The sequence below is a fragment of the Herpailurus yagouaroundi genome, unplaced genomic scaffold (assembly GCF_014898765.1).
Source record: "Herpailurus yagouaroundi ecotype Mexico unplaced genomic scaffold, PumYag 185, whole genome shotgun sequence".
In the NCBI taxonomy this organism is placed as follows: Eukaryota; Metazoa; Chordata; class Mammalia; order Carnivora; family Felidae; genus Herpailurus; species Herpailurus yagouaroundi.
In genome coordinates, this window is record NW_024412416.1 from 19,345,145 (window position 1) to 19,365,210 (window position 20,066).

The 20,066-nt window shown below is 43.5% G+C and overlaps 1 protein-coding gene across 2 annotated transcripts in view; it reads left to right on the forward strand.

Annotated features, from left to right (window-relative positions):
- The window catches only part of LRRK1 (leucine rich repeat kinase 1), a 127,606-nt gene that overhangs the window by 52,117 nt on the left and 55,423 nt on the right, over positions 1-20,066 (forward strand). For both annotated transcript variants that reach the window (XM_040493807.1, XM_040493808.1), the window contains exons 4-5: positions 792-971; positions 1,395-1,543. In XM_040493807.1, coding sequence (XP_040349741.1) covers positions 792-971; positions 1,395-1,543 — 329 coding nt within the window. The remainder of the gene's footprint in view (positions 1-791; positions 972-1,394; positions 1,544-20,066) is intronic.

Consider the following 20,066-nt stretch of genomic DNA (forward strand, 5'->3'; position numbering starts at 1 on the left):
CTTCATTCTGGAATTAAGTAGGTGGTTCTTGCAGGGAGTAATTCTCAAAATTCTAGGCTGGATAGTTAGATCTATTTCTTTCATCATAGCTTTTTTCTTTTCATTTATGAAAGTAGTATATGTGTCTTACAGATATTTTCGAAATGCAGTAAAGTGTTAGTACTCTAAAAACATGATGACATATAATGAGTTAGAATGTTTTGAGCCAGGCACTTGACATACATTATGTCATGCAACCCTCACGTTAAACTTGGGAGGGTGAGTGTTATTATTCACATTTTAGCAATGCGTAAACTGAATCAGGGAGAGGCGAAGAAATTTGTTTTAAGATTACACCGCTGAAATGTTTTAACCCTAAGCTGCCTGTCTCCAAAGCCCATGTCCCTGTATGTAATGCTATTGATGGGGATGGGGATAGGGAGAAGGATGAGGGTAATAATGGTCATAATCCCACTACCCAGAGTCAAAGCTGCAACACTGGGATGGTAACTTTTAGTCTTACTTCACACACACATACATTTTTTTTATTCAGTTATAACTACACTATATATGCTGTTTCAAATGCTGCTTTTTCCTCTTGGCATTATGTGATGAGCAAGTGGGTTTATAATGATGTGGGAAAGTGTCCCATGCAATTCAGAGGGACTGTTCCAGAAAGCAGCATCAACCTGACAGAAGGCACTTTCAGCTAGAGACAGGCCAGCTCTATCAATGGTCCAAGGGGACATGGGAGTGGGAAAAACCAGAACCCTTCAGTGACGCTTTCCCTTTGTCCTGTCATCTCCTCCCAGGTCCCTGCAGCCCCCAGAGGCTGCTGAACTGGATGCTGGCCTTGGCTTGCCAACGAGGGCATCTGGGGGTGGTGAAGCTCCTGGTCCTGACACACGGGGCCGACCCGGAAAGCTACGCAGTCAGGAAGAACGAGTTTCCTGTCATTGTGCGCTTGCCCCTCTATGCGGCCATCAAGTCAGGTGGGTCCCCCAGCCAATCCTGCCCATGGGAAGCCTCAAAGTTTCCAGATGTGGGATGGTGGCTTCACCCTCACTTATAGCTCTTAAAGAGCCTGTGTGGAGACATTTGAAAATTCCATTATTTGCTTCTTTTTCAAGATGTCTGCACCTTCCCTCATTTGCCCCACTCACCCCTGCAAGGGGATTTCAGTGACAGGGACCAACTGTGGCAAATGGGACTGTAGTAGGAGGCACACCACAGGTCAGGGTCCCACAAAAAGTCTCACTAACAGGAATCTGACGCCTCAAGGGAAGTAGTAGAGGAGCTCTACCAGCACAACTACCCTTTGCATTCCCATTTCACATATTAGCGTCCGCCATTTTGGACAGCTGTGCCACACTCTACATCTGAATGACCTTAGCTTCCCATTTTCTGTCCTTTAGGAAATGAAGACATCGCCATATTCCTGCTTCGGCATGGGGCCTTCTTCTGTTCCTACATCTTATTGGACAGTCCTGACCCCAGCAAACATCTCCTCAGGAAGTACTTCATTGAGGCTAGCACCTTGTCCAGCAACTGTCCGGGAAAAATGGTGAGTTGTCCCTGCCTATGGATGAATGGATAAAGAAGTGGTACATATATATGATCGGATACTTTTCAGTCACAAGAGGGGCATCCTGCCATTTTCAACTAGATGGATAGACTTTGAGGACATTGTGCTAAATGAAATGAGTCAGACACAGAAAGGCAAATACTGTATGATCTTATTTATGTGAGGAATCAGAAAAAGCCAAACTCATAGAAACTCAGAGTAGATGCTTTGCCGGGAGCTGGAGGGTGCAGAAAATGCGGAGATGTTGGTCATACTGTATAAACTTCACTTATAAGACAAAGAAGTTCTGCAGATCTAATATACAGCTTTGTGATTATAGTTAATAATACTGTATTATATACTTTAAAGTTGCTGAAAGAGTAATCCTAAATGTTCCACCCCAGAAAAGAAATGATGATTAGGTGACATGATACAGGGGTCAGCTAACACTATGGTGGTAATCATTTTGCAACATATAAGTGTATTAAATCAAGTTGTACACCTTCAACTTACCCAATATTATATGTCAATTATATCTGAATTAAACTGGAAAAACATGCAGAATGTGGTTTTAGTTTTCCATTGTAATAACAAAAAATCATGTTGCGTTACTTCCATTATCATCAATTTGGCTTTTTCTTTTTTTTTAATGTTTATTTATTTATTTTGAGAGAGAGAGAGAGAGAGAGAGAGAGAGAACAAGCAGGGGAGGGGCAGAGAGAATCCCAAGCGGGCTCCACACTGACAGTGTGGAGCCCAACTGGGGGCTCGATCCCACGAACCATAAGACCATGACCTGAGCTGAAATCAAGGGTTGGATGCTTAACTGACTGAGCCACCCAGGTGCCCCCAATTTGGCTTTTTAAATCTAGCACTCTAGATCAGTCAATGTGGCTAAAAGCCATTCTTTTAAATACATGCCTGAGATGCCTAGGTGGCAGTTAAGGTCAGTTAAGGTCAGTTAAGGTCAGTTAAGCATCTGACTCTTGATATTGGCGCAGGTCATGATCTCACAATTTGTGAGATCAGGTACCACATCAGGCTCTGTGGTGACAGTGCAGAGCCTGCTTGGGATTCTCTCTCTCTCTCTCTCTGTCTCTCTCTCTGCCCCTCCCTACTCGCTCTGTCTCTCTCTCTCAAAATACATAAATAAGCATACATAAATAAATAATCAAACAAACAAATAAATAAATGTATCAAGTGAATGTAGCTTAGTTGCCTCTGCCCTTTTCCTGTTGGTGGACATTTGGGTTATTTCTCAGTTTTGCCCCTTGTAATACAGCCTGGTTTTCTAGGATGTTTGCTTCTGTAGATCTAAATTCTAAAAGTGGATTTTTTGGGAATCACTTTCTCAAAAACCTATGGGGATTCACTCTTTCACCAACATTATATGGGCAATCTCTGTTCCCTTGGCTCTAGATATCCCGAAGCCTTTTAATTTTCATCAGTCTGTTGGATGAAAATGTGAGCTCCTTGTTTTTTTGTTTGTTTGTTTGTTTGTTTGTGTTAATTTTTTTAATGTTTATTTACTTTTGAGAGAGAGAGACAGAGCATGAGCAGGGGAGGGGCCGAGAGAGAAGGGACACAGACTGTGAAGCAGGCTCCAGGCTCTGAGCTGTCAGCACAGAGCCTGTCGTGGGGCTCGAAATCATGGACCATGAGACCATGACCTGAGCCGAAGTCAGATGCTTTACTGACTGAGCCACCCAGGCGCCCCTGAGAGCTCCTTGTTTTACTGGCCACGCTATTATTATTAACAATATCAAACATCTTGTCATATCTTTATGAACTATTTGCATTTCCCCTCATTCACATTAGTTGCTTGTTACTATTTGTTGATTATTTTCCTAAAGGGTTTGTCATCTCTTCTCATCTTGGAGGACCTTTTGTATATCAGATTTTAAACGTTTTTTAATCATACATATTGCCAATATTTTCTCCAATTCCTTATTTTTCTTTTTTGTCTGTTATCTTTTGTGATAACAAAGATACAAGAATATGTAATCAGGTATGTCTTTTTCCTATGGCATCTGGGTTATATAAGAAAGTCATTCCCACCTCAATTTTATATAAATATTCTCCTCCTGGGGTATCTTGTAATATTTTTATTCTTTTATTTTTTATATTTTAAGCTTTAATTTTTGTGATATGTATTTGTATGTGTGGTATGAGGGAGGGAATCTAGCTTTCACCTTTGCTAGATGGATGTTCAGTTATTCCAGCACAATCTTTTAAATAGAACTTCCTTTTCCTTCTGAATTGAGATGTCACCATGGCTATTTTCCCCAGGATCTATCTGTATGGATTTTGGGATTCTCTGTAGTGGTCCACTGGCCTGTTAATCTATTTCTAGGTAAATGCCATACTTTTTTGATAATAGACATTTTTTTTAATCTTACAGCCTATTAATGCATATTTTCTACTTGTTATTTGGGTTTTTTTCTTTGAAAATATATTGACTGTTATTACATATTTGTTCTTCCATTTTGTGCATTTCCAGCAATGACTCTGTGTAGCTTTTATGTTCTTTAATGAGATTTTGAATTTTATTTTATATTTTTATTTTTCATACTTTAAAAAGACTTTATAGTTTTATTCATAAAGAACCTGGACCTGTCTTGTTTATTGCTTTTCCCACTATTTGAATAAAATACAATTCTTTTCCATGTCTGTTTTCACCCTGATGTTACTGATACGGAGGAAAGCTTTTTTGTTTATTTATGTTTAATCCGGTCCCTTTGCCAACTTCTCTTATTAATTCTAATAGTTTTTAGAAGAGTTCTTGAAACTTTTAGGCATGTGATTAAGTTATCTGAAAATTCCAAATAGGTTTGTCTCTCCTTCTCTAATATTTATATAATTTATTTTATTTCATGTCCTGTGGTATCACTAGAAATGTCAAAAGTTGAATCATCATGATAGAGATGCATCTCTCCTGTTCCTGATTTTAAAGGTCTTGTCCTCAGCAATCTATAGGCATTTGCTGTAGATTTTTGGTATATAGACTGTTATTATATTTGAGTAGTTTCCATATCTTTTTTTCTGCTTAAGAGTTTTTATTGTAAGGGAAGATTGTGGGATTTTGTCAAATTCCTTTTTGGAATTTTTGGCAGCTATTGATACATTCATGAAACCTTTCTACTTTAATTTGTTGATGTAACAAATGATGATGATAAATTTCCCTTTTCATTTATGATGTTGGACAGTTTTACTTTTTCTCTTTTAAACTTAATCAGACCAGCCAGGGATTTATATGTTCTAGTGGTTTTGTCAAAGGACTTGCTAGATTTACTTATGTATGTATGTATGTATGTATGTATGTATGTATGTATGTATTTAATGGTTTGTTTGTTTCTTATTCATTAATTTTATCTTTATCTATACTAAAATCATCACATCTCTCTCTTTGAATACTGAGTGTTTGTCTTTGAGTATTTTGGATATTGCAGTATGAGATTTCCTGGGCTAATCCAGGCTCCAGACTTCACTGCTCTAGGACCTTCATATGGTAACTTTACTTCTCTGTTTTGTTTCCTTATCTTAAAGATAAGAAAGATAAAGAGAGATAAAGTATCTGTCTCAGAGGGATGCTTGACAGTTAAATGTGGTAATATTTGTAACATTCTAAAAACAATGCCTGGCACATGATAAGTACCTAATAGAAAATAGTTATTATTATTGGAGTTCTTTTTTAGATTTACTAAGTTAAATACTTCAGTCTTTTTCCCCCTAATTTTAGCTTGTCATTTGCATTATTCAGTCTTTCTTGTGCTATCAATTTTTGCTGGCTTTCTTTATCAGAATCTGAAATATACACACGGACGTACACATAAACATTTATAAAATACATGTTTATGTATTATGTGTACATATGTATTTCCTGCTTCTGATTTTTTTTTCTACCTTGTCAAATGGTTCTATAGGTTTTTGCTTCATATGCCTGGTTTATGGCTTTAGGACCCATTTTGACTTATTTCATTATGTCAAATAACTTTTAATCCTGTTCATGCTTCTATCATTAAAATTGGGATTGTCCGCTCTTCACATGGCCCCAGGACATTATTTTTTTTTTTTGAATCAACCTTTTATAAGTTTTCCCAGACATTTATCTTCAGTTTTTTGATTGTCTTAGGTGTATTTTATAAACAGCATTTAGTTTTTAATCCCATCTGAGAGTGTATCTTTCAGGAATCCACTCAATTCACATTTATGTGGCACCTGTCATACTAACTTATTACTCCCATCTTTTTATATTCTATTCATCACTATTTCCTTTTAACCGGTCCCTTATTTGCTGGTTTTGTAGTTTTTAAAGAATACCAGGGGTGCCTGGCTGGCTCAGTCATTAGAACATGCAACTTTTGATCTTGGGGTTGTGAGCTCCAGCCCCACACTGGGTGTAGAGATTACGTAAAAATAAAATTTTTAAAAATAAATAAATAACATAAAGAATACCAATATTCTTTTCAATAGTAAATGTACAATAAATGTTAAAGATTAACCTCATGTTGTAAAGGAAATAGTGATCATCCAGCCTCTACCTTTATATTGTCCTTGGTGTTTTTCCCAACAGCTTCTTACCCTATTTGATCCCTACAACACCTTGGTATGAACTGCAGGGATATAATCTGTTTTCCAGATGAAAATATTATGGTTTAGAGACATTCTGTTACTTGTCCAAAGACAGCAAATACTAAGCAGTAATACTCAGACCAGAACCTGAGTCTTCTGAACTCAGGGCTTTTCCCATTTCTTGATTCCTGAACTGTACCTCCCAAGTTCATCAGCAGTTATCATATTTCTCTGTACATGGACTCCCTGGGAACTTCTAACAATCCCAGTGCTCCTGTCATACCCTACACTGATTGAATCTGAGTCGTGGGTGGGACCTGCATCAGTTTAGTGTAAAACATTCCCCAGGTGATTCCAGTGTGCTCCCGAGCTTGAGAGCCAGTGACTTTGATTTTCTTGGCTAAAGGTTAAAAGCAGAAATGGGGGCGCCTGGGTGGCACAGTCGGTTAAGCGGCCGACTTCAGCCAGGTCACGATCTTGCGGTCCGTGAGTTCGAGCCCCGCGTCAGGCTCTGGGCTGACGGCTCGGAGCCTGGAGCCTGTTTCCGATTCTGTGTCTCCCTCTCTCTCTGCCCCTCCCTCGTTCATGCTCTGTCTCTCTCTGTCCCAAAAATAAATAAACGTTGAAAAAAAAATTTTTTTTTTAAATAAAAAATAAAATAAAAGCAGAAATGGTTGGCATCTATATCTGCCATCTTCTCTACAGGGTAAATCCTGCTACGTTTGCCAAGATAGTCATAGATCATAAAAGTCATTATTGCGTGTTAGAAGGAGTAGACAAAGAAAAGACAATGTTACTTTTCTTCTCCATGGCCCAGAAGAGAAAATGAACTTTACAGTGCAGACTGAGTCATAAGGATTTTTTGGGCTTCCCCAAAACAGGTGGTATTTTGATTATTCACGTGAATTTCAAAGGCAAGTGCCTTTGTGTCTGGCAGTGGGTGTGTCGCGCTGCCTGTGATCTCTAACCTATGATAGCACATTCCTTCCGTGCTTCCGGCAGAGGAAAGGGAGGCAGGCACAGTCCAGAGGGACCCAGCAATCAGGAAGGATGACTCAGGAGCCAGAGGTAAGTGCTGCTACCTTTCCAGGTGAGCAGTGGGTCTGAACTGGCATTTTGGGCTCAGAATATTAGGCAAGAGCCGTCGTTACAAGGGTGCTTTGCTGCCATGGATGCACAGCCTGAAAACTACCTTGCCTTTGCTGGTGTTCGCGGCAGTGACCTTGCAGAAGTAGTCCCCTTGTTTTCTGTGCCTTTATGCTCTGCCTCCTCCACCAGCTGGTGGGTATTTTGTGTATAATCGCTGCCTCTGTGGAAGCCAGAGCCAGTGAAGGTTCAGAGCCTTCCGGCGTGCCTTCGGGTCAGACTGCGAGAACCTGCCTCTGCCCACAGACGGGGAAGTGCAGAAAAGTCCACATTGATTTTCCACTGGCAACAGCAGGTTGCTTAGGTCGTGTGGGTGTTTGTGGAGGAAGGTCCCAGAGCCCACACCACGTGGTCTGGACATACTTTTAGAAGAGCAAACACAAAGCCAAGTCGGACCTGGCCGGAGCTGTTTCCTGGCTCTGGTTTGCTGGCCCCCCTCTTGAAAGCTGCCAAACCCTGGCCTGAAAGTTTAACGAGACGGCCTGTGTTCATGGCAGAGGTCCTGTCGATGTTTGCTTTGTTGCCATGAGAAATAGCAACATTTGGCATGCCCAGAAAGGAACAGGAAAACTCAGAAATGCCAGGAAAGGCCTGAGCAGGTCCTGGAATAGCCATGATGTTTGTCTCCATTCAAGCAGTTAGCAGGCCTGGCGATAGGCTTTCTGGGGCTGCTCTGAGTATTGCAAGTAGACAAGAACTGGAATTAATCTTGAGGCAACCCAATGGAGAAATTATTAATTTCCTTCTAAAAGTCTCTAATGGTTTTAAATTGGGCAGCTCGCCTAGAGAGGAACATTGGTTATCATTACCATCATCATAATCTTCATCGTCATGATCACTTTTTGGATCAGCTCTGGCTTATGTGCCTTAAAAATTCCTGGTGGCCCACCATTCAGATGCCTGTGTCTGTGCCCAGGAACAAACGTTCTGGCTGCACATTTTCCGAGCTGAAGCAGCTCTTCTCCATCCACGTGATCTGGGGCGGGAGGGGTGGGGGTGGGGGTGGTGTCCAAGGATTTGTGTTTGCAGGATGCTCAGAAAGGATAGGAAGCAGCAGATACGGCCTCTTGGCTGTTGCTGGGGCCTTCATGAGTGGCTGTTGGATTGACTGACAGGTCGGGCGAGAGCACCTGAAATCCCATGGGAAAGCAGCCTTTTCTTTCTTCTTCTTCTTTTTTTTTTTTTTAACATTTTTTTTTAACGTTTTTTATTTATTTTTGAGACAGAGAGAGACAGAGCATGAACGGGGGAGGGGCAGAGAGAGAGGGAGACACAGAATCTGAAGAAGGCTCCAGGCTCCGAGCCATCAGCCCAGAGCCCGACGCGGGGCTTGAACTCACGGACCGCGAGATCGTGACCTGAGCCAAAGTCGGCCGCTTAACCGACTGAGCCACCCAGGCGCCCCACTTCTTCTTTTTTTTAATGTTTATTTATTTTTGAGAGAGAGAGCGAGACAGTGTAAGTGGGGGAGGGGCAGAGACAGAGGGAGACACAGAATCCCAAACAGGCTCCAGGCTCCGAGCTGTCTGCACAGAGCCCGATGAGGGGCTCAAACCCACGAACTGTGAGATCATGATCCAAGCTGAAGTCGGAAGTTTAACCAACTGAGCCACCCAGATGCTCCATGCAAGAAGCCTTTTCTGAGGGACACTGAGTCCTCTGGGGAACACCCTTGTCTTGGGTTAGGCCTACTGCTTGATGCAAAGAGTTTTTATTCAAGAGCTTTATGCTCTCCAGGGGCATCTGGGTGGCTCAGTCAGTTGAGCATCCGACTTTGGTTCAGGTCATGATCTACCGGTTCATGAGTTTGAGCCCCACGTTGGGCTCTGTGCTGACAGCTCAGAGCCTGGAGCCTGCTTCAGATTCTGTGTCTCCCTCTCTCCCTGCTCCTCCCCAACTCACTCTCTCTCTCTCTCTCTCTCAAAAATAAGCATTAAAAAAAAAAGAGTGTAATGCTTTCCAGAGTATTTCGACGTATGCACATTCCCACCTTCTTAGACCCTCACACCCTCCTCACAGCTGGCAGTGTAACAGGTGTAGGAACTGGTGTCCCCAGAATTCAGTCTCTGGAGCAGCAGCACCCCAGCGGGTAGGAGGCGGCTCTGGGAGCAGACTCACCACCCAGGGCCTGGCCTTCTCACCACTCGCTTGTGTGAGAGGAAGAGAAAGCCTTTCACCAGACCCTCGAAAAGTCGCAAACTCAGACTCAGGACTGTTGGGGCCTCTGTCCATCGATTCGACCTTTCCTGTGCTTTCGTGAGGAATTTTGATGATTCTACACGTGTCTGTTTTCTCCAGTTTCCAAATACTGAATCTTTCCCTGCTCTCATTGCCTTCCTTCTCCGGACGCTTTCTGGGTATACCATCCATGCCGTTAGTTCTTCTTAGAACTTGAAATAGGGTAGTGAGGTTATACAGTAGAGGAAGTGAGCAAGGACACAGGATAACCTTTCAAGGAGGCTTTCGTGACAGAGTTCCTCCCAGATCTTAAACCATGATATGAAACAGCAGTGAAAGAAACCACTTGTATTTAGTTAAAATGAAGAAACCGATGAATAAAACAGAGATGCAGAAATATTAAAACTATGATTTGAGCTTAAATGACAAACTGGAAAACACAGTAAGGAAAGAGTGCAAAGAAACAGTATCAGATGTGGTTGCTATGGTGGGTATCAGTATATAGACAATTACATCTGTAGCGATCCAAATACACTTCAGACAGGTGAGTTAAACACTGGAAACCCATCAGAATATATTTTTAAAAGGGCATTTATCCCAGTTGTGAAAGAGAAATGATTACATTACCAAGTTTTTTACAAATATAAAGGTACATCGCCAGAAATCAGATGAGTGATTTACATATTAAAGCCAAACACTTATAGGAAAATATAATTTTGAAAAGAAATATAAAAAAGAGAGCAATAGAAGATTTTTGAAAAAAAAAACTGACCAAAACTTAAATTCAAAATAGATCATTGGTAGAATGTACATGGCAGGCGATAACTGAATTTAATTCAGCCAGTGTTTATAGATCACCTGCTATGTGCTCGGGACTTAGGGGTAACCAAGCCAGAACCATGGCCCTTGCCACCACATTGCTCATAAATTCTGTTGAGTAAGAAATTGGGAGAAATTAAGGATTAATTTACATATAAGAAAACACAGGCAGCAAATCATGGCATGGATACATACATAAATTCAATGATAATTATAGAAAGTTGAATTAAAGCAACTTAAAAGAACTGACAGAAACCTGTTAAACTAGCAAAAATAAATATAAATGCTGAGTAAGACACTTGGCGGGGTCATAGAGAAATAGGCACACCAAGGCCTTACTGCTGGCACTGTAAATCTGTTCCGTATGTGTGCAAAGTTATTGGCATCATGTGACAAAAGCCATAAAACTCTTTCTCCCAGTGAACTGTTCTGAATTTGGCATTTCCTTTCTGAGAGATACCTCTAGGACATAATTTAAAAGGAAAAAAAGCTATTCCCACAAACGTGGTCAACACCCTGCTATTTATAATAAGAAGAAATTAGGGGAAGGGAAGAAAACGTCCAGCAGCAGGCGAAATTGTACCAGTCGTGCAGGGTGGATACCACATAGCCAGGAAGAAGCATGCCTGTCTCCCAGCACTTAGCACACACGGTTCCTTGACCCTAGGACACCCTTCAAATCGTAACCCCCACACAACATCCTCAGGAAGGCTTCCTTGATCCACAGGCCTGGTCAGATCCCCTTATATCTCTCAGAGCTTCCTGTCCATTGTATTCACAGCACTTAACTAGGTTTGAGATTGTCTGGATGACATTATTGTATAATGTCAGCTCTCCCATCTGACTGGAAGCTTCTCAAAAGCAGAGGAGTTAGCCAATTTGCTTTGTGTTTGACCCCCAGTGTAGGGCCTGGGAAAGATGAACAGATGGTTGCATGCGTGAATGGTTGGATGGATGGATGGATGGATGGATGGATGGATGGATGGATGAAATTTTATAGATGCAGTAACCTCCCATTTACATAAGACTTCATAGCTGACAACTTTGGCAGACATTCTGCCTTATTCCCCTATACAGTCCTATAAGGTAGAAATTTTTGTCTTTGTTTAAAAGTTGAGGAAGGGACGCCTGGGTGACTCAGTCAGTTAAGCCTCCAACTTCAGCTCAGGTCACGATCTCATGGCTCGTGAGTTCGAGCCCCGCATCGGGCTCTGTGCTGACATCTCGGAGCCTGGAGCCTGCTTTGGATTCTGTGTCTCCCTCCCTCTCTGCCCCCTCCCCTACTTGTGCCCTGTCTCCTTCTGTCTCTCAAAAATAAATAAATGTTAAAATTTTTTTTAAGTTGAAGAAGCAAAGGTTTGCTCAATAATAAGCTAAATAATTTAGTTAACTGCAGACATTTTATTTCTTGTGCCCCCCCCCGCCCCTTCTCAAATAGATGTTGGCAAAATTAACTTGGGACTAGTGACGGAATATTTCTTGTAACCTTCCCATTTTTAAAAGGAAGGACTGAAATACTACAGGGAAAAAAAAAAACCACAGTGAATGTTTAAAGAAAAAAAAAACCCTTCTCTTTATTTTAAAAAATTTTAGTGAAGAAAAAGTGATAAATTTTATTAAACACTTTTTGGCGTTCAGATACTCTTAACTGTGGAGAACAAACTGAGGGTTACCAGAGGGGAGGTGACTGGGTGGATGGGTGAAGTAGGTGATGGGGGTTGAGGGGTGCACTTGTCCTGATGGGCTCTGAGTAATGGACAGAATTGCCGAATCACTGTATTGTACACCTGAACTGATATAACACTGTACGTTAGCTACATTGGAATTTTTAAAAATTAATAAAAAAATAAAAGTTAAAACTTTGGGATAAAATACTAAAAAAGACACATATTGAATTAGGAAACTTTGGGCAGTGAGCCACTAGTTATTTTCCTTATTTGTCTTATGTACATGATTTTGTTTTTTCTCTGTTTATGTCACTTTGAGAATTTCTATCTTTGAAAGTGAATCTGGAATTTCAACAGCTTTATTTGGGTTACCTGTGGCCAAGGACAACACCTTCCATAACTTAAACATTGTTTTTACACGGTTGTCAGATTATCATTTTCATTCTCAGATTATTTTTTTTCAACGTTTTTTATTTATTTTTGGGACAGAGAGAGACAGAGCATGAACGGGGGAGGGGCAGAGAGAGAGGGAGACACAGAATCGGAAACAGGCTCCAGGCTCCGAGCCATCAGCCCAGAGCCTGACACGGGGCTCGAACTCACGGACCGCGAGATCGTGACCTGGCTGAAGTCGGATGCTTAACCGACTGCGCCACCCAGGCGCCCCCATTCTCAGATTATTAAAAGTACATTTAAACTTTTTTTAATTTAGTCTTTTGTTATTGACTTTATTATTATTATTATTATTATTATTATTATTATTATTTCAAAGGCCCTTGAATTGGCTTTCTTTATCTTGGCTTTATTATCTTCCTTGTCTTCACTTCATTCTGGTTTTTCTGTGCTTAATCTATTTGTTCTAATTTTCCTGTTTTTCTACGCTTAGCCTAATTGGTCTAATTTTCCTGTTTTCTTTTAGCTTTCTAACTTGGGCGGGGCTGGTTTACAACGTTTCACTTTTTCGTTTTGCAAGTCTGATCAGAGTTGTGCGTTTTCTTTTTCATTACTTGTAATGTTTTGTTGTTCTAAAAACAGATTCTGTTGTGACTTGGTTTCTCTCTGCCACACACGCATTACTTAAAAGGGCGTGTTTTCATGTTCAAAGAATTGGCCACCTTCTTTCTAATCCTGCCTCCATCCTTGGTTCTACCTGTACTTTGCCGTGGCCTTGAGATAAGATATTGTCTTCTGTCTCAAGAGATGTTTGCCTCTCCCTGCTCCCTTTTTTCCTTTTCCTTTTTCCTATTTACTTTTCCTTCACACTCAGAATTTAATCAGTAAATGTGCACCTTCCTATCTATTTGAACACAAAACTCATTCTCCTGCCTCCTACCATTGCTGTCTCCCATTTTTATGGTGGTGTGTACCTCTAGAATTCCTCGCTTCATTTTTTGCTTAGTGGATCTGTCCTAGTCTGCTGGTACTTTTCTTCAATTTTCATTAGTTTTTCTTTTCCCTTTTGCCCTGGGTTGGAGCACAAAGACTTAGCATGGCTGTATTTGGGGGTGGGGGTTGTTCGGGTATCTTTATTACTATCAGGGAGCCTTGGTTATTTCTCGTCATGCCTTTGAAACAGTGTCAGCTTTTCCATGGCCATGGGAACATGGCGGTATGGGAGGATGGGACCAGACAGAGCACTGGGCACCTGCATCGCCATCCTGGTTCTGTTACCTTTGAGCAGATTGTCTCCCTGAGCTTCTTTATGGGCAAATGGTGCCTGACCTTACAAGGTTACTGTGAGAGTCAGCCGAAAGAGTGGGCAGGAAAGTCGGTACGTGCATCGCAGAGAGTCACCAAGAATGTGTCATCCTGTGATCCTAGCTCGACTTCCAGACGGTTTCCCTACAGTCTGACCTTGAGTGTGCCCTTGGAGGCAGCAGACAGTTCCGTGGTGACTGTTGAACATGCCATCATTAGTTTGCTTGTAAGTTATTTTGGTACTTCTGTTTCCCATTGATCTGGTTTCTATGGTAATATTTCCTTGTGTTTGTTTGTCTTGAATGATATTGGCAGCGAACCACTATACTAATTCTGATATTGCAGCATTTTGAGCAGACATGCTTTTTCAGAACAGATTACATTGTTTTTCCTCAGTCATTTCATTAACTGCCTCATTAAATTAATCTTCCTCCTGAGTCTGGAAAGAAGGCTGACCTCCCCTTTCTCTTTATCTGTCCCTTCCTTTACTCCCTGTAGTTATTCTCAGGTCCATTTTGAAACGCTCCTTTACACTGTGGAGCCCTCCCAGGCTTTTTGCTAATTTCATGACCGATCTGTCCTTTCCCTTACCTTTTTATCATATTTCTAATCTACTTATCTCAATAGGCATCCTTTTGGACTTCAAGAATCTCTGTTTCTTTGTTTTCCTTTTTTAATGTGTGGGCCTCTGTTGATGGAATGTTCCAAGATCTCAGGTCTTGACTTCTGTAGTCTTCGTTTCACTTGTTATCTTCTATATCACTGCTACCGTAACAAAGTACCAAACACTGGTTGTTGAGAAATGTGTTGTCTCAAGTTCTGAAGGTCAGAAGTCTGACATCAAGATGTCAGCAGCAGGACTATGTTCCCTCTCGGCTCCAGGGGAGGGTCCTTCCTTGCCTCTTCCTAACTTCTGGTGGTAGCTGGCAGTCTGCGACTTTCCTTGGCTCGTAAACCCATCACCCCAGCCACGTGGCATTTTCCCCTGCACGTCTTTGCACCGTCCTCTCTCTGCATGTATCTGCCTTTGTGACTCAGTCTCCCCTTTTCAGAAGGACACCAGTCAGTCATATTAGATGAGGACCCGCCTTAATAACCTCATTCTAACTTAATTATCTCTGTAAAGACCCTGTTTCCAATGAAGCTCACATTTGGAGGTACTGGGGGTTAGGGCTTCAACGTATCTTTTATGGGGAACACAGTTCAGCTCATAACACCATCCTTGTGGCCGCCACTCTGTTGCCCTTGACCTGGGTCCACCACTCGTACCTACTTTGTGTGCATGGGCAGACATCCAGTGTCCTGCTCATCTTTCCATGCTGAATGTTCCCTCTCTTCTCGAGAGCCCTACACTCTGGCAGGGACTTGAGCGGCAGGGGTTTGGAAGGTCTCACATGGAGCGTTCCTCCCGGGGATGATGAGGCAGGCACAGACGGTTCTTATGTGTCATAGCCCTCATGCGCACGAGGAGGCTGGGACAGAGCTGCCGTCCCCAACATGCTGGTCCTCTGTCCAGCCAAACCCTTGTCATCCATGACCTCCTCTCACAGTCCGGCTTCCCAGAGAACATTTGCAGGCATCTTCACTTTTACGGTTTCTTTGGGTTTATTCCTCAAGCTTTTTAGCAAGTCAGTTCTGTTTAGATTAGACCCATCGGTTTTGTGGCCTCCGCAGCGGTCTGGTTGCCCTGACTGCTCCTTTCCCTATCAGAAAGTTGTTCCTGTCTTTCTGGCTGGTTCAACAAGGAGAAGACCCCTCTGCCATCATCCCAGGAATTTTCACTTAATCATAGAAAGAAGGGCTTGAGTTTTATGTTGGCCAAGGATTCACAAGTACATTTTAGAAGATTCTATTTATCCTGCATCCCCTTTTATTTCTTTTTAAGTTTATTTATTTATTTTGGGGCGGGGTGGGGGGGACATGTGTGAGCAGGGGAGGGGCAGAGAGAAATGGAGGGAGAGAATCCCAAGCACGCTTCACACTGTCAGTGCAGAGTCCAACGTGGGGCTCGAACTCACAAACTATGAGATCATGACCTGAGCTGAAATCAAGACTCAGACGCTTAACTGTCAGAGCCACCCACGTGCCCCTCCCCCATCCCCTTTTAAAATGTACGTCTTGATTGAATAGACTAATTCAAGAAGCTGTCTTTTTGTGTCATTCCCTAGTGTCATGGAGCTCCAGTCGATTACCTCAAGGGATTTATAGTCTCTAGGAGGGAAGATTCTTACACAGTTAACCATAGGCCACAGGTCAAATGCTGACCAACCGGGAGGAACGATGAATTGGCAAGACAGGGAGAAGAGGTACGAATTCTGCTCTGTGGGCCCTGCAGAGACAAGTAACGATGTAACATCGAACCTCTACTCTGGTGAGGCTGCTCTCCACCTAACCAATGGCAGAGGCCCTCAGCGCAACCCCCTACCCCCACCCCACCAACCTGCAACTGTCAACGTTAAAAACCAGGCTGAAAGCTTTGTAGACCACAGCCCTCCACTTACCAATTATTTTTCTTCCACCAATAAAGGTTGCACTGACATAAAAGCAACCATAAGTGATATCATTGTGGTCCACTGGCTCTCTCACTGTGACATTTTATGTCCGGTGGCTTTAAGAAGGATTGTGTAAAGGCGGGTAATTGGACCGCAGCCTCCACTACGGGACAAGGAGGTTTTTCATACACACAGAAACACCCCAAACATCACTATCCGTATTGAGCCATGCCCTTACATACACCTAGTCCTTCTTGATTCGATTCTAATCACTACCACTGTCCCAGGAAATATGTTTCTAAGCCATCACACTGTGCCTCCTGGAAGAGTAGTACTTTCTTCTCTTTGGCCCGAAATTTAAAGGGTTCGTGATTGAGGACAAACGGGAACACGTATCCGTCTGTTTGCTCTGGAGTGGGGGTGCCTTAACCACAGTGCTGGTGAATTGTGGGGGGGGGGGGGGTTCTCCGCATCCAGCTGTCTTTGATTTTGCGATTCCGCGTGCATGAATTTCATTATGCAATTGCTGGCTTCTGTCCCCCAGAACCTTGTTTATTGTGATCCTTCCCGGACTAAACACAAGTAAGTAATGAAGGCTTCGGGGCTTACCCGGCTCTGTTTCCATGTGACGTGTACTATTATCTTCTTAACTCTGCGTGGGTTAGACTCCTTTCGCTGTTCCGTAAACACTTGGGCACCCTACAGGGTTTGTGCGCCCAAATAACTTTGGTAAATGAAAGTTTCCACACCAACCCAAGACCAGGTAGAAGTCTCACACATTTATTTGCAGCTCCCAAGCCCAGAAATCTTTTCGCAAGGATGTTTATATTCTGAGTGTGTTTTCCTGTTTTCAGACTTCTGCGTTTTCTGACTTCTCTGGGAGCTTGACTTTAACAGATTTCAACCCTGCAGAAGCTCTGGCAGGTGTAAGACCCAGAAAGAGCTAAATATTAGGAAATGGCAGCATCTGCTTCCCCTGCTTCCTCGCGTCTGGGGAATTCAATGGCACACAGCCACTCACTTGTTACTGATGATTTTCTTCTGCTAGAACAGTGCCCCCAAAAAGAAGCATGTGTGGTTTCCCTACAAGTGTTCTTTCGTGGCTGTGTGGTCAGCATCACCTGCTCATAGTCCATGAAGATCAAGAAACCCATGAGTTAGGGGCACCCGGGTGGCTCAGTTGGTTGAGCGTCCGACTTCAGCTCAGGTCATGATCTCATGGTTCATGAGTTCGAGCCCCTCATCAGGCTCTGTGCTGATAGCTCAGAGCCTGGAGACTGTTTCGGATTCTGTGTCCCCCCCCCCCCTCTGCCTTTCCCCTGCTCATGCTCTGTCTCTGTCTCTCAAAAGTGAATAAACACTAAAAAAAAAGAAAAAAGAAACCCATGAGTTAGGGCGACCAGATGCATATTTAACACACACACACACACACACACACACACACACACACTTCTGTCCTTTAAACCATAATCTCCCTGTGCCTTGGTTCCATTTGGTAAGCCATTTCTCTCATCTGCCCCAGTGCTCACAGAATGGCTTCCACGTCACAGTACTCAAGCAAACGTAGCTAAATGTACAAACGCAAGTGAAGCCAGGTGGTGTCCCTGTCACGTAACTGGAGGCGATGCAGACCCTGGTTGGGGGATGAGGAAGGCAGTCCTTGCACTGAAGCTTGCACAAGTAGGATGTAGACAGGAGCTAAGAGGACTGTGAATTCCAGGGGAGAGAAACCGGAGCGGGGTGCAGAGCCAGGAGGAGGTTTCTTGCCCCCTTCATCGTAGTGGCAGAGCAGAGTGTGAAGGCAGAGGCCGGCCAGCCAGGCCTGCAGAAACTTGGTCCTTGAGTGACCTCATGGCACCCACCATCAACAGGAGGCCAGCTTTCAGGAAGAAGCTTTTACAAAAAAATGTCAGCGCCCACAATGTGTTTGCCACAGTGTCCAAGTGTTACCAAACAACGCACGTTCCGGGAGGACTATCAGCAGCCCCAGCAGCCCTTTGGCAGATGGGACAGTCAGTTACTGACAGCGAGACCACACTCCCTTGGCCCCCACAGCCTACCTACGAATTTCAGTGTTGGGTCCACTTTCTGAGCCATGTGGTTCATTCATGAACAGGCTGTTGCTGTGCTTTAATTGGCGCTTCATCCTTGGCCTGGAATCCTCTGCTCTTGGGAGCATGCCCATCCCCCAACTTCTTCTACCTACAACAAATTATTAACTCCACAAACCCTCTGCCAAGAGGAGTGCAAAGGGCAAGTAGAGGGCAGGTAGGAGACAGGGAGGTGTAAAGCTGGAAAGAGGCTGGGGAGACTGGCAGTGTGGGGCTGCCCAGGGAAGGAGCTCGGATGTCCTGCTGCATTCAGGCGGGGGGTGTGGGGAGCCTGAAAGGTTCTGAGCAGACCTTGACATCTTAGGATGATCGATCTGGTTAGAGGTGTGAATATGGATTGGACTGCCGTTCTCGGTGGTTTGATTCTTGTCAGTGCACAAACATTTATTTAGTGTCTGCTACCTGCTAGGCATGCTGCTGACCTTCAGAGACCATCAGTCAAGGCTCTGCAGGGAGGTGCACGCAGACCAGGCTCTGGACAGGCCACACCTGCTGGGGCATAGGAGATGACCCTTGGTTTGAGTTAGCACAGTACAAAATCAGCGGGCAAGTTCATATAAAGGGAGTTGAACCAGACCGAGCCCAAGATGGTATTCACATCCACCACGACTTGCCCAAGACCCCCACCTGGAGGGACTCAGACACAGGGCTCATAGTCTCCTGAGTCAAGTCCCTGCTCTTCATGCACTTACAAGCTGCAGCTCTGGACTCCCAGAACGTGCAGGAGATGCCGGAGGGAGATTGCCATTGTGGGGAAAGAACACCTAAGCTCATCTGCCAAGGATGTCTAATGCATTTGTAGCATAAGTGGTTCGTGTCACAGTAATACCCTGATGCATTTCTCATTTTCATTTACTTTTGATGGTCTTATAGTTTTATGTATGAGACTTTCAATAGACACCTAAGATTTATTGTTAAAGATCAAACCCAAATCAGCCTCCTCGTCAGCTTACATTTGGCTGCCGTTTCCATTCAAGTCCAATCCGCTTGATATTGATTGACCAGAATGGCCACACAGGGTGAGTGGAGATTCAGACTGCAATCTGGGCCCTCTTGGCTTTGTGTCCAGCTGTCTGGGCCTGGGACCTGTGTGTGTCTCCAAGAACCCAGGAAGAGGAGGCAGCCAGGCCCTTGGAGGGCCTTCTTTGACTTGACATTGCAAAACCTGACACAGTGACCTTCCTGCCAGCCTGCTCCTGGGTTGGCTGTCTTCCTTATCCCAAGGCTCCTGGTAGGAGAACACTGTCCTTCGAAGCACACGAGCCAGACAGAATCCTGGGTCCAGAAGTGACTTAGACATCATCAGGTCCAAACCGCTTATTTAACAGATGAAAGCCAATAATAGCCAGATGAAGAGTGATACAGTTAGGAATTATGGAAAGATTAGGGAGAAGCGCATGTGGCTGGATTTGAAATGAAGGCATCAGGAGGGACTCCTGTGTAACACAGAGCTGTGTTGGATCAGTGGGCTGAGAAGCAGTGACACCCCAGTAGCAGTGGGTACACCTAACACCAGATCTTGGTTTCTAAATACCATTTTCTGCTAAAGGGAATTGGGACTGATTCCAGGGCTGGGGCTTGGAAAGCACCAGAAGAGACTGGAGCACCTTATCTTGCCAGGAAGTAAGGAAGTGCCCAAAACATGTAGAGACATGTCAGAGGAACACAGGAGCCCCCTTGATGGGACTCCCACTGGCCAAACTGGGGATGATCTGAGCAGCAAAAGAAATAATGATAATAGTAATGGCAATACTTTGAGTAAAAAAAGAATCCATGAGTCCATAGTGATACTTAAAAGGAGAGGGAGACACCCTTCTGCACAGAAGAATGCCAAGTAACA